The following is a 15,713-nucleotide window of genomic DNA, read 5'->3' as shown; positions in this document are numbered from 1 at the left end:
GGAGGGAAACTGATAAGATAAGATATTCCTTTATTGATCCCCTTGGGGAAATTCAGGCATCATAGCAGCATGGGGGGGGGGGGGGGGTACAGGTAGTAAAACAACACAGTGTACAGGTAGTAAAAACAACACAGGCAGTGTAAACAATTTGGTCAATATGGTCAATATAATTTACTATCTGACTAGCTGAAGAAATATTCACATTATTCACAGTGTCACATAAGGTGCAGTATGCATGAGGTAGTGTTATAATTTACTATCTACTGAGTATACATTATTCACAGTATCACGGTATCCACTGAAATATACATTATTCACAGTATCACAGTATCACAGTGTCCACTAGAGATGTTCCGATACCATTTTTCCCTTTCCGATCCGATTCCGATACCTAAGCTTTGGGTATCGGCCGATACCGATATTTATCCGATACCGGTGCATAAAAAAATATATATATATATATATAAATTATACTTTTTTTTATTTTTTTTCAGATACTGTTATACTGTTTTTTAGTAATAACTAGAACGTATGGTATTTATTCAACAACAGGTGATTGTATAGATTTGTATTAGTATCATTAATCAATGAGTATGGGCTGCAGCACTGCAGATATACCCTACTCCAATGATCCACACGGACATTAAACGGTGTTGCACTCGCTACTCAGTGGCTCTGCAGATATACCCTATTCAGTCTGTAAGCTAGTGGCAGATAGAACGTTCATGTTGTGATTTTTGATGCAAAATAAATATTCAACATTCTCTTTTGAAACTCCGCCTCAGACTCTTATCCTTTGGCACTTGCTGTACTTTGCTTGCAGGTCTGCAGCCATTATTGCTGGATTATGAGTAGCACCAACTTTAGACACGGTAATGTTATCAGGCTAAGCTAACTGACCTAGCGCGTCTTCCCGCATTGACATTTGATAACGTTAGTAATAGTCAGCTAACGCTAGTCCGTAGCTACTTAACTTAAATACAATTCACCGTGGGTGCATTATTGTTGATAGACGGTCACAGACAGTGTTAGGTCCTGGAGAAAGGACAGGCGATCATCTGATTTGATGTAACGTTAAAGCGGATGTTGTTCCAACTAGCTATCTTTCCAGCTAATGCTATCATAACACCAGCCAAACACATCCCGATTCCCGTCCGAGCTCCCCGTCACACCGCACTGTCGGGGACAATGGAATTTAAGAAAGTGTATCTGCTGTTAAAATGACACAGCATCACACTTTAAAACATGTTCATTTTATAATCCTCACTCTCCGCAGGACTCGGCAGGAGATAAATTACATCATGGGATCGGAGGCTAGAATTTACGTGTACTCGCCGATACCGATACCAGCATTTTAGGCAGTAACGGCGGCATTTCCGATACTGGTATCAGTATCGGAACAACTCTAGTGTCCACATAAGGTGCAGTAAGCCTAAGGTAGTGTAGGTTGTCCTCCTTGGGTTCCTATAAGTCCCAGGTCAATGTCTGGTAGCAGTCGCTGTCGCTGCCCCCTGTTGTGGAGCCTGGAGGCTGCTAGTCGCTGCCCACTGTTGTGGAGCCTGATGGCCGCTGGTATGAAGGACTGTCCGAGGCGGTTAGTTGAGTGTCGTGGGGGAATGAGTCTGTGGCTGAACGAGCTTCTCATCTTGACTAGCTCGTCGTAGAGGGGGTGGTAGGGGTTCTCCATGATGGCAGCCAGCTTCCTTATCATCCCCCTCTCTGCCATCACCTCAAGTCTAGGTAGCTCGACTCCCACCACGGAGCTAGCCTTCCTCACCAGCTTGTTGAGCTTGTTGGTGTCCCTTGAGTTGATGTAGCCTCCCCAGCATGCCACAGCATAGAAGAGGATGCTGGCCACAACAGACTGGTAAAAAGACTGCAGCAGTCTGTTGCACACATTGAAGGACCTGAGTCTCCTCAGGAAGAACAGCCTGCTCTGTCCCTTCCTGTAGAGGGCCTCTGTGTTATCCGACCAGTCCAGTTTATTGTTCAGGTGTACCCCAAGGAACTTGTATGAGTCCACCATCTCCACATCCACCCCTCGGATGGAGATGGGAATCGGGGGGGGCCTCTTCTTGCCCCTCCGGAAGTCCACCACCAGCTCCTTGGTCTTACTGGTGTTGAGTTGGAGGTGGTTGCTGTCGCTCCACCCCACGAAGCTCTCCACCAGGGCTCTGTACTCCTCCTCATCATCGTCTGTGATGTAGCTTACGATGGAGGAGTCGTCTGAGAACTTCTGCAGGTGACACCCGCTTGAGTTGCGGCAGAAGTCTGAGGTGTAGAGGGTGAAGAGGAAGGGTGACAGCACAGTTCCTTGGGGGGCGCCGGTGTTGCTCACCAGTACGTCAGACTGACTGTCCTTTAGTCTGACGTACTGTGGCCTCTCAGTGAGATAGTCCTTGATCCAGGCCACCAAGCCGTGCTCCAGCTGCATCGCGGAGAGCTTCTCCGCTAGCAGTGACGGCTGGATGGTGTTGAAGGCGCTGGAGAAATCAAAGAACATAATCCTCACTGAGCTGCACGGCTTCTCCAGGTGCGTGTACGCTCTGTGGAGCATGTAGATGATGGCATCCTCCACCCCGATGTTTTCCTGGTATGCAAACTGCAGGGGGTCGAGGGAGTCACGCACCAGAGGCTTGAGGTGTTGCAGGACCAGTCTCTCAAACGTCTTCATGACGTGTGACGTCAGAGCGACTGGCCTGTAGTCGTTGAGGGTGCTGGGACGTCCCTTCTTGGGCACCGGGATCGGTGGGGATCGGGCGTTGTGGACAGCGACTCCTACAGGTCGGTTGGTGCGCCTGCACAGTAGAATCAGGAAGCGACGGGGGCGGCGCCCCTCCAAAGCGCAGACCCCTGACGCTGAAAGATCGAGCCGCGCAGGTGGAAAGATGCGACTGCTGTTACCTCGAGTATCGGAGGGGACTCGTGCTATGTATGACTTAGTCCACATTGCAGCCGGCTTGTGGGAGGCAAGAAACAACGTTCAAAGACAGGGGAGGGTTGAATTGGAAGATACGAAAATTGGGATGGGAGAAAAATAGAAAATTGGAGAAAAAGTGGATCAAAAAAAATATATAAAAAAATATATATATACGTATTGTTGAAAATATACACTATGACTGCTGTTGTGACATGGTTAGGGTATTTACTCTTGGATACATTTGGAAAAACCGCTACTTATATTCATATAGTCTGTAGACATTGATTTAGTTTAGTTTGAAAACAGATCAGGTATAGATTTAATAAGAGGCTTGTTTTCTGATGCAGGTGATTCGTTTGAAAACAGATCAGGTATAGATTTAATAAGAGGCTTGTTTTCTGATGCAGGTGATTCGTTTGAAAACAGATCAGGTATAGATTTAATAAGAGGCTTGTTTTCTGATGCAGGTGATTAGTCTGAAAACAGATCAGGTATAGATTTAATAAGAGGCTTGTTTTCTGATGCAGGTGATTAGTCTGAAAACAGATCAGGTATAGATTTAATAAGAGGCTTGTTTTCTGATGCAGGTGATTCGTTTGAAAACAGATCAGGTATAGATTTAATAAGAGGCTTGTTTTCTGATGCAGGTGATTCGTTTGAAAACAGATCAGGTATAGATTTAATAAGAGGCTTGTTTTCTGATGCAGGTGATTAGTCTGAAAACAGATCAGGTATAGATTTAATAAGAGGCTTGTTTTCTGATGCAGGTGATTAGTCTGAAAACAGATCAGGTATAGATTTAATAAGAGGCTTGTTTTCTGATGCAGGTGATTCGTTTGAAAACAGATCAGGTATAGATTTAATAAGAGGCTTGTTTTCTGATGCAGGTGATTAGTCTGAAAACAGATCAGGTATAGATTTAATAAGAGGCTTGTTTTCTGATGCAGGTAATTCGTTTGAAAACAGATCAGGTATAGATTTAATAAGAGGCTTGTTTTCTGATGCAGGTGATTCGTTTGAAAACAGATCAGGTATAGATTTAATACAGACCTGGGCATTGTACGGATACGGCCCGCGGGATGATTCTGACCGGCCCGCGAAAGATTACATGATAATTATATATTTCTTTTCATGTTCGAGATGGGTTATTCATGTTCATGGAGTCATGTGCGTGTGAATTTGCTAGGATGTTCTTGGTGTCCGCTGACACTAGAAGTGCCCTGGAGGCCCAGGTAGCTGCATATTTGTAGGCTGCAAAAAATGAAATCTTATCAAGTGAAAATATCTTGTACAATAAGTCCAATATTGAGTCGAATTATCTTGAATTATCTTATTCCACAGATAATTTTGCTTATTTTTTTCTGGTCAATTTAATCTTGTTTTAAGAAAATGTTAATCTTGTTTTCTTAAAACAAGATTAAATTGACCAAAATCAGAAAAAAGCTAAATTATCTGCCAGTGGAATAAGATAATTCAAGATAATTCTACTTAATATAGATTTATTGTACCAAATACAAGATATGTTCACTTGATAGATACTTTTTTTTTGCAGTGTAGTTGTAATCAAAGTAAATGTCAAGATTAATGACATGCCTCAACACTTGTACACTATTTGTATTGAACATAGATATACCGTAGATGATTTAATAGATAATATAAATACTAACTGTCTAACATACACAACTCATAACACTAGTACAACAGCACTTTACACCTAAGAAGTCTCAGTGGCATAGGCTACATTCTGCCTTAGAGCATTTAATTTTCCTGGGCTTTTGAAAGAACAGCTCCAGGGCTCTTTGGTGGAGAGTTCACTGGTAGGTTGATGCTGAGACGCATACAAGCGGCCAGATGGTCTGCCTGCAGCCTGTTCCTCCGGTCAGACTTTTACATTAACACTTTGATAGCCACTCACGGCTAATCTCGCGTTTACAATAGTTACGTTGAAAGCCACTCACGAGATTTCTCTGAATTTTTATTTTTTTTAGCAATCTGAAATCATATTGCATCACGCGAGCCTACCCTAGCCTACCCAATGGCCGCCGGCGATCAGATGTGAAAAAAGTGCCCTCTATCGTCTCCCAGATGGTAAATCACCCTTTTGGAATGGACTCAATGAAAATGGATGGGGGAAAATATTCCAGTCCACATTTCACTTCTCACCCATGCAGCCGGAGTACCAGAGTTCATTCAGGGGGCTCTGAGCCCCGCAGATCATGAGTTCTACTGTATACACGTTAGATCTATACACTTATCGATTTTTTCGAATGGTGATCAGGAATTGGAATATACCAGTTGGATACCATCTGATGTCAGGTAAGGAATCTATGTTATCAGTGTTAGGATAATCAGACTCGTTTTCATGAAGATATAAGCGTTTCCACTATATGTGCTCCAGCTGTTTCACTGTAAAATCCATGAGGAAATGAATCAGCTATTATCAGCGCGCGCCTCGAACGTGCGTGCGTGCACGTATACTATTGATCATCTAGCGTTTATTTGAAAACTATTCATAAATAGGCCGACAAATATCAACGTTCTGGAATATTCCAGTAAAAGGCGATTATCACAGAGGCTGTTTTTCACCTCAAAACGGGTGCTTTTCAAAATGCTCTCAAACGGAAATGAAGCGATAAAAAACCAATCTGCCTTGACAACACTGACTGGAAAATGATTCTTTGATAAGCGACGGGCAGATTAGACACATAGCCATAATTTAAAACATAGATTAGGCGATATTAACGTTAACATTGGTGCCGATGGTGACATTCAAGCACTAAGTCGTGCGCCCCCTGGTGGCAATGAAAGTGTTAAGCACCCCCCACAGCCCAAATTAAATGAAAAGAATAAATAAATAAATTAAAAATTATAAAAAAAAATTGTTAATAATTTTTTTAAATACTTTTTTTTAATAGTCTAGTAGTCTAGTATTTCATTTAGTTAGATAGTTAAATTATATTGACCAAATTGTTTACACTGCTGTGCTGTTTTTTACTACCTGTACCCCCCCCCCTTCCCCCATGCTCAGTATATTTTTACTGTATTTATTTCTGTATATTTTATTTCATTTTTATTCTATTTTACTCTACTCTTATCCTAGGCAACTTGATTGATTTGTGTTATTATTCTAATTCGTGACCTGTCCTGTCTAAATGTTTAATGTTGAGCGATTTGCAGTGTCAAATTTCCCACGGGATAATAAAAGTATTTCTATTCTATTCTATTCTATTCATAGCAGCGGCGGTCCTAATTCAGCAGCGGCGCAGCGCTGGGAAACACTGGGCATGTACCCCCCCCCCCCCCTATGCTGCTTAACTTGGAACAGAAGGACTCCGTAACCCACCTGGAAGCGTTGCAGATATTCCTGAGCGGCGTGATCTCTGACGCGGTCGAGTCGCTGCCGCTGCTCCGCGCTCACGCCGCCGGACAGCCTCAGGTTCTCCCTGATGGTCTCCACCTGCAGGGCGTGGAAGTAGCCGCAGACCTCCTCGTGCTCCTCCAGGAACGACCGCGGGAGCAGCGCGGCCGGGAAGAGCGCCTCGCCGTCGGCCAGTCGCGGTCCGTAGTTGCGGATCAGCTTGGCGAGGAGGGGCCTCACGGCCTCCTTGCCGTCGTAGTGCAGACACACCGCGTACACCTCGGAGTTCCCCGCCTTGCTGGTGGCGGGCTTGAAGACGCTGACGGAGCGGAAGCAGCAGTTGAGCAGGTAGAGCAGGCAGACGGAGGAGTGCTCGTAGAGCGTGAACATCTTCAGCACGAAGGCGCCCCCGGGGGCGAGCAGCAGCAGGCCGGCCGTGGCCTCGCAGTGGTGCAGCGACGCCACCAGGGCCTCCTGCTCGTCCGGGCTCTCCTTGCAGTCGAAGCTGCCGTCCGCCGTCACCACGTCCACGCCGCGCATGTTCCCCACGAACCGCTGCAGCTCCAGCAGGTGGGCCTGGCTCGTGATGTCGCCGGTGTTGTCCGAGCCGAAGAACCACCGGGGCAGCGTGTTGGCGATGAGCCGGTCGTCGGCGATGGTGGTGTCACCCCCGTTGGCCTCGTGGTAGGGGTTGAGGGTGTTGGCCGCCCAGCTCCAGTCGCAGTAGCGCGTGCGTTGGCCGGTCTTGAGGTGGTGGTTCAGTGCCGTGACGAAGGCGCCGGGAGCCTCGCAGAGGTGCACGGTGTTCAGCTCGCCGCTCTGCAGCGCCTCCTCCCGCAGGAGGCTGAAGGTGCCCAGGATCTCGTAGAACTTGCACCAGGCCTGGGTGCAGATCTCGGCGTTGGCCGCGGAGCGCACGGCGGCGATGACCTTGCCGGCGCGGTTGGTGGAGTTGGTGTGCTGGTGCCACGCCTCCAGGTCCTTGTCGCTGAGCAGGTTCTTCACGGCGTTCAGGGAGGCCTTCAGGGCCTGCAGGCGGCCGTGCTCCTGCGGGGGGTGTCTCAGGGCGTCGGCGGGGTCGGGGAGACGCCACTCTCCGTGGGACGGTTTGGCGTAGGTTCTGACTTTATTGAACAGTTCTTTGACCTCGTCCACCACTTCCGGGTCAAAGGTCACGTTATCCCCGCCATTTGTGGCCCGTTGCGGCCTGCCTGCCTTCCTCCTGGCTCTCTGGCCGTGGCTCATCTTACCCACCGGACGCCCTGCAGAGAAAACATTTACATTTAGTCATTTAGCTGAACGCTTTTATCCAGAGCGACTGACAGATTGTGATTATTTCAGATATTGATTGAAGAAGTCTGTTTTTAGTCAAGGGTGGAAAATTGGGCGGGTTTCAGCTGTCCTGACTGTGGTGGTTTCAGCTGTCTGTCCTGACTGTGGTGGTTTCAGCTGTCTGTCCTGACTGTGGTGGTTTCAGCTGTCTGTCCTGACTGTGATGGTTTCAGCTGTCTGTCCTGACTGTGGTGGTTTCAGCTGTCTGTCCTGACTGTGATGGTTTCAGCTGTCTGTCCAGACTGTGATGGTTTCAGCTGTCCTGACTGTGATGGTTTCAGCTGTCCTGACTGTGATGGTTTCAGCTGTCTGTCCTGACTGAGATGGTTTCAGCTGTCTGTCCAGACTGTGATGGTTTCAGCTGTCTGTCCTGACTGTGATGGTTTCAGCTGTCTGTCCTGACTGTGATGGTTTCAGCTGTCTGTCCTGACTGTGGTGGTTTCAGCTGTCCTGACTGTGGTGGTTTCAGCTGTCCTGACTGTGGTGGTTTCAGCTGTCTGTCCTGACTGTGGTGGTTTCAGCTGTCTGTCCTGACTGTGATGGTTTCAGCTGTCTGTCCTGACTGTGATGGTTTCAGATGTCTGTCCTGACTGTGATGGTTTCAGCTGTCCTGACTGTGGTGGTTTCAGCTGTCTGTCCTGACTGTGATGGTTTCAGCTGTCCTGACTGTGATGGTTTCAGCTGTCTGTCCTGACTGTGATGGTTTCAGCTGTCTGTCCTGACTGTGATGGTTTCAGCTGTCTGTCCTGACTGTGATGGTTTCAGCTGTCTGTCCTGACTGTGATGGTTTCAGCCGTCTGTCCTGACTGTGGTGGTTTCAGCTGTCTGTCCTGACTGTGATGGTTTCAGCTGTCTGTCCTGACTGTGATGGTTTCAGATGTCTGTCCTGACTGTGATGGTTTCAGCTGTCCTGACTGTGGTGGTTTCAGCTGTCTGTCCTGACTGTGATGGTTTCAGCTGTCCTGACTGTGATGGTTTCAGCTGTCTGTCCTGACTGTGATGGTTTCAGCTGTCTGTCCTGACTGTGATGGTTTCAGCTGTCTGTCCTGACTGTGATGGTTTCAGCTGTCTGTCCTGACTGTGATGGTTTCAGCCGTCTGTCCTGACTGTGATGGTTTCAGCTGTCTGTCCTGACTGTGATGGTTTCAGCTGTCTGTCCTGACTGTGATGGTTTCAGCTGTCCTGACTGTGATGGTTTCAGCTGTCTGTCCTGACTGTGGTGGTTTCAGCTGTCCTGACTGTGGTGGTTTCAGCTGTCTGTCCTGACTGTGATGGTTTCAGCTGTCCTGACTGTGATGGTTTCAGCTGTCCTGACTGTGATGGTTTCAGCTGTCTGTCCTGACTGTGATGGTTTCAGCTGTCTGTCCTGACTGTGATGGTTTCAGCTGTCCTGACTGTGATGGTTGCAGCTGTCCTGACTGTGATGGTTGCAGCTGTCTGTCCTGACTGTGATGGTTGCAGCTGTCCTGACTGTGATGGTTGCAGCTGTCCTGACTGTGATGGTTGCAGCTGTCCTGACTGTGATGGTTGCAGCTGTCCTGACTGTGATGGTTGCAGCTGTCCTGACTGTGATGGTTTCAGCTGTCTGTCCTGACTGTGATGGTTTCAGCTGTCTGTCCTGACTGTGATGGTTTCAGCTGTCCTGACTGTGATGGTTGCAGCTGTCCTGACTGTGATGGTTGCAGCTGTCCTGACTGTGATGGTTGCAGCTGTCTGTCCTGACTGTGATGGTTGCAGCTGTCCTGACTGTGATGGTTGCAGCTGTCCTGACTGTGATGGTTGCAGCTGTCCTGACTGTGATGGTTGCAGCTGTCCTGACTGTGATGGTTTCAGCTGTCCTGACTGTGATGGTTGCAGCTGTCCTGACTGTGATGGTTGCAGCTGTCCTGACTGTGGTGGTTTCAGCCGTCTGTCCGACTCCTGACTGTGATGGTTTCAGCTGTCTGTCCTGACTGTGATGGTTTCAGCTGTCCTGACTGTGATGGTTGCAGCTGTCCTGACTGTGATGGTTGCAGCTGTCCTGACTGTGATGGTTGCAGCTGTCTGTCCTGACTGTGATGGTTGCAGCTGTCCTGACTGTGATGGTTGCAGCTGTCCTGACTGTGATGGTTGCAGCTGTCCTGACTGTGATGGTTGCAGCTGTCCTGACTGTGATGGTTTCAGCTGTCCTGACTGTGATGGTTGCAGCTGTCCTGACTGTGATGGTTGCAGCTGTCCTGACTGTGGTGGTTTCAGCCGTCTGTCCGACTCCTGACTGTGATGGTTTCAGCTGTCTGTCCTGACTGTGATGGTTGCAGCTGTCCTGGCTGTGGTGGGAAGTTGGTTCCACCATGGTGGAGCGAGAACAGAGAATAGCCTGCGCCTCTTTGATGACTTCCCCAGGAGCTCAGATAGGAGGGTCTGAGGGGCCAGAGGATGCAGAGCGTAACAGCAGGGAGAGAGAGACGGCAATGGTTTTTGTTCTTCAAGCCAACTTTAAAACTTCATGCGAGCCATTATGTTAGGCCTAACCAAATTAATTGTTTGGTTCCTGTTGGTTGTCAGTTAAGGCCATAGGTAGGTAGGGAATTTATTTTATTTTATTTTTTATTTGTTTCCCACGGCGACGATAGGGAATTTCTTTATTTAATTAAAATGTTCACGACAACATGGATGCATGTACTCTGCCAGCATGTTTAATATCCATAATACTAAAGGTTAAAATACAAGGACACTGTACTACAAAAGTACAATGTACAAAGGTAGTAGTATTAAAAATGCCACCACTAAATACTACTCACTAAATATCCTGACGTCAGAGCTGTGCAAATATTGTGAAATACTTGCTTTTTATATATTCTCATTATTGACATGGACTGCACTTTTTGACTAAGATTTAACTAAACTTTATTGTTTAAAAAAAAAAAAAAAAAAAAATGTTAACTCATAAAATAATTTGGGTCGCACCTAAATCGGCAGGATCGGTCGGCAACTGGAACCAAACAGTTTTTTTTGTTAGGCCTTAAACAACAAACCACTGGCTGCACACAGCGTGGGGCAGAGTGCATCTGGGAGGAGGTCCATCATCATTTAAAAGATTATACAAATCAACTTCCAATGTCATGCCATTCTCTCTACGCTATAGTTACAACCTGGCCTGCAGTGCAGACACGGACAGACAGGCATGAAGCGGGGGGGGGGGGGCATCATAATTACACATTTACTAAATGTTTACTTTTAAAATCTGATGTGTTTGTGCATCAGTGGTGTTGGAACCGTGTGGCTCTGTAGTGGAGTTCAACCAATTCATCTGGACCGATTACATCTTCTGCTACAAGCAATCAGTGGTCTGTAGTGTACGATTACGATGATTATCATTATGGCTGCGTGTCCTCTGCTGACGAAAACAAACACTGATGTTCCCGGACGCCGTGTGCGAGAGCCGTAGCCTAACGTTTCCACTGAGAGCTCCACGAGGGAATCCTCACGGTCATGGAAATGTTTTGACATTGTTTTCTTTTACTGCCAAGGGACATTTTTGTGAAGAATTTAGAAATAAGATGTTTGTGTATACTGTATATATACATTGCATTCTAAAATAAGATAACCATTATTATTACTACATGTATTATACATATATATGAATACCATGTGTATGTTAGTATATGTTTACACCATCTACCTGCTCATTATTATTACGTATTATACATATATGAATACCATGTGTATGTTAGTATGTTTACTAGTGGTGGGGGAAAATATCGATAAAGTATAGTATTGCGATACTTTGCATGGCGATACTGTATCGATACAAGGACGCCAAGTATCGATATAAAAAAAGATATATATTTTTTTTAAGAGTACATGTTTTATATAATTTCAATTTAACAGTAATTTTATTTCAAACCCCCCAGTTGCTGAAGGGCTCTGGTAGAGCCATATGAAATCCGCGTTCACGGAATCGCGGACGGAATCGCGGAATTAACCAATAAAAATGGAATCAACTGCAAAACGTGGAATATTGCAGAATTTGGCCTAATCTGGACTGAAATTTAGTTTTTGGGTGGAACGTTTGGTGCACACGCGACCGGGGAGGCGGGGACGCTACAGCGTGTTACACACAACACAGCCGCGGTGCTCAAGCGTCTGGCTGCTTCAGTGTTAACGTCGTCAAGAAGCTAAACAATTCCACAATAAGCCCTGAATTCAGAGCAGAACAGTATCCTAATGACTTTTATGCCTCCGGTGATAAGGTGTTTTGCTAATTCTGTCAACGTTCCGTGGACTGGACCCGCAAAAACACTGTGATTAAATGGCTATAACGTTAGGACATGATCGCTTCTAGCTAAATCTAGTGCACCCACTATTTGTTTAATGCAAACGATTGTCATTATACACTGCCCTTTATAAACTAAATACACTTAAATAGCTATGTAACGTTATAGGACTATAGATGGAAATGATAGCTTCTAGCTAAATCTGGTGCACCCATCAATTTGTTTAATGCAAACGATTGTCATTATACACTGCCCTTTATAATCTAAATAAACTTAAATAGCTATGAAACGTTACAGTACATAGGACTATAGATGGAAATGATATCTTCTTGCTAAATCTAGTGCACCCATCCATTTGTTTAATGCAAACTATTGTCATTATACACGGTCCTTTATAAACGAAATAAACTAAACTAAAGGTGCCTAAATTATGCATTACTATATTTCATCACAATATAATAGATATAGCTAGGTTACTGACATTGTCTTTGTGATAATGTCAGTAGTAGCTAGCTGTATCTATTGTTTACACTTGACATTTTTATTTTGTCACAATATTAATTGAAAAATATTGTGTAAAATGTAACTATTTCTGAGTTGCAGCACTTAAAAACATTAAATGGACTGTTATATCTTATTCAATTGTGGACATTTATTCATTCCCACTTATTAGACACTATTTCTGATGGTAAAATGAGCATAAAAAGCAAAATACAGAATTCTGAAATATTAAAACGGAAAAAATGGAATTTGGGAAAAAATAAAATGGAATTTGGAAAATAATAAAACGGATTTCATATGGCTCTAGGCTCTGGGGCTGCATAACTTATTTATTTGTTTGTATAAGGAAGTTGCATTGTTCATTTCAATACCTGTAATAGTACAGTAGTCCACACACACACTCCACAAATCATGTTAAACCCAGATTCAGCTCAAACAAGGGACTAAACACATTTTGCAATTATGCCACATCAATGTGGAACGCCCTCCCCACAGCTGTAAAGGAATGTGAATCACTACCCACTTTCAAAACCACTCTCAAGGAACACCTACGGGAGACTGCAATTCAAAACTGGCCCCTGTAAATGTCCTAACCCAATAATACACAAGACCCTCTTCTTGGGACCAAGTAATGTTTCGTCGATAATCCAATGTACAGTTATCCCCCCACCCCGCCTACCCAACCCCCCTCCAATGTACAGTGTCCCCACCCCACCTACTCAACCTCCTTCAATGTACAGTTTCTGCATCAAATGTATATACTCTCTTTTTTAGACTATTTGTATCACAAACAGTACTGTATTTGTATATCTGGTATGTCATAAATGTATAGATGTAGCAGTACTGTCTATCTGTATGTCATATATGTTACTTATGATGAATTGAAAATGGGGGACCATGATGTAAACAAGACTAAAGTCTTTCTCTGGTCTGCATCCCCTTAAAGGCCAACCTCTAGGTTAAACCCTACTGATCAATTATGGGTAGTTTACATGATTGGTATATAATTTCATTATTTATTTATTTCCATTTGACACCGGAAATGCCACTCTGAAAGAGTTAAAAAGGTCCACGCACGAATAACATGCACGCGCGAATCAAAAAAGCTTATCAAAACGCCGACGTCACAACAGGTGTGGCTTGCATATTAATGAGCCGAATCTAATGTTGCTTTTCCACTAAAATAAAGTACTCAGTTTGTCTCCGTGTGGGGAGGCGGGGCTGCTGGTGATCAGCATGAGAGCTCCAGAAATGACACGTGAAAAACTGCAGACCACTGATTGGTCAGAAGAGAGACGCGTGACGTCACTGTTTGGGGAGTCTGAACGAAAACAGAATGTCCGCGCCGCCATCTTTAATGTCTCGCGTAGGATATCTTTTGTACGTTTGCAGCAAGAAACGAGTGCAATAAAAAAGGATACAGTCACTGTGTATTCTGCCTAATTTATTGATGAAACAAAACCGACATCAACACAATTTGCCACCGAGCGGAGAGTTTAGTCTGACAAAAAGATCGCTGATTAGTTACGCTTGTTGTTGGGGGTTAGGGACGTAACGTTAGTTAGCCTAATGCTAACGTTAGCAGATAGACACGAGAGGCTATCTGTGTAGAATAGACACAATGAGGTAACGTTAGCGTTAGCATAATAGACACAACGAGAGTCTGGTTAATGTTGTTATTGATTGATTGAATGAAAACTGTGTTTTACTCTGGCTTGCCAAGCTCATCATAGCCCCTTTCGTGACTGATGCACCGAGTGAAGCTTGTGGACTCGACAACAGCGGCGGCCGCAGGGCGCCGGAGCCCGCAGCGCTAGTTAGCTCATAGCTATCGTGTAACACTAGCCTTTGCGGGCTCGGGCGCCCTGCGGCTGCCGCCGCCGTCGCGTCCATGGGCCCCCCGGCAGGGCACCCGTGGGGTCGGGTCGGGGTGTACAGAGAGGAGAGAACCATTTTGGGTCGGCCGTTCATGCCGGCCAGCGAGCCGGATGTCGGGATATGTTGTTAGCACAATAGCTACCAAGCTAAGCTATGTTATCTACTAACGTTATAAACACAATGTGTACAACGACACAATGATTTACATTATTACAAATATGGTAACGTGGTTAGCTTTAGAGATGGATGGATGGCTATAATCACGGAGCAATAGTGAGGTGAAACAGATACATTTCCATTCGGCTAGTAGTAGCAAGCATATATCTATGGTAGCAAGGCTCTCTGCCTGCCACTAGCTGTGTGACTCTCAGCGCCCCCTGGTGATCAATACCTGTTGTGACGACATTACACGTGCACGTTATAAACCATTGATTAAAATATGCAAGTGCATGTTGATTGTGTTGGGCAGACAAAATGTTTTGATAAAAACGCTAAAACTGGGTCAATTTCAATAATTTTTTTTACAATTCTTCATGAAAGTCACTGTTGGCCTAGTCCACATTGTTTATTGAACAAAAATACAACGTGGAGGTTGACCTTTAACAATTGTCTGTATAGTATTGAGCTGTACTGTATTGTACCCATTCTGCAATCTGTTAATAAAATGTTCAATCAATCAATCAAACACGCACACACACATTCATTTAAGTTGGAATATGACTGTAATACAAACAGTTGTTTGTCAGGTACATGCAACACAGTGTTTACATCTGTCTGCTTGAGAAAACCCCATTTGCTGCAATAAAAATTACTGAAGTGAGATGAACAGACTGAAAGCTTTATTTTATTAGATTATATGTATAGTATTCTCATCATGATGGAACTCAACGACACGGTGGTCTTCTCCAGAGTCAAACAAGAAGATAGAATAGATGCCAGTGTCCTCTCTGTGCGTTCAGTAGAAAGCTATCCAGCTGCAAGCTAGCCTAGCTTAGCACAAATGAATGGAAGCGGATGCGGACCAGCTAGCCTAGCTGTTCGCCAAAAACACCTCTCATGGGGTTTTAAGCTAGGCTAGTGGTCCGCCTCCACTTCCATTCATTTGTGCTAAGCTAGAATAGCTTCCTACTGAACGCAGAGAGAGGTAGTTGGTATCTATCTTGGTGTCTGACTCTGGAGAAGACTGTAGGAACCGTTCCTCTAACGTGTGTCAGCCGCCACTAGCACAGTTAGCATAGTTAGCTTGAACTAGCTTGAGCTAACTAGCTTTAGAGGCGGTGTCGCTGACGTGTTAGACGTTGTTGTCATTTCACAATGTAACGTTGACGCTGAGTAATGATGAACTAGCAGGTTGGCTTGTTGGTACAGCAGCTACTAGCAGACATACCGTTGTGTTAATGTGACCAGTCTTCTCTCCAGGACAACAGCCTCCATTAGAGACATCTCCTCCTCCACTGCGCCTGCGCCG

The 15,713-nt window shown here is 45.2% G+C and overlaps 1 protein-coding gene across 1 annotated transcript in view; it reads right to left on the bottom strand.

The window, feature by feature from the left end:
* The window catches only part of cmtr2 (cap methyltransferase 2), a gene marked incomplete at its 3' end in the record, with an annotated part of 28,540 nt that extends 12,827 nt beyond the window's left edge, over positions 1-15,713 (bottom strand). The window contains exons 1-2 of the mRNA XM_084308160.1: positions 15,633-15,713; positions 6,264-7,540 (exon numbers count right to left, since the gene is read on the bottom strand). Coding sequence (XP_084164286.1) covers positions 6,264-7,523 — 1,260 coding nt within the window. The 5' untranslated portion in view covers positions 7,524-7,540; positions 15,633-15,713. The remainder of the gene's footprint in view (positions 1-6,263; positions 7,541-15,632) is intronic.

The sequence above is a fragment of the Notolepis coatsorum genome, assembly GCF_963971535.1.
Source record: "Notolepis coatsorum genome assembly, chromosome: 2".
NCBI classification, from domain to species: domain Eukaryota; kingdom Metazoa; phylum Chordata; class Actinopteri; order Aulopiformes; family Paralepididae; genus Notolepis; species Notolepis coatsorum.
This window is presented reverse-complemented; position numbering and strand designations above follow the sequence as displayed.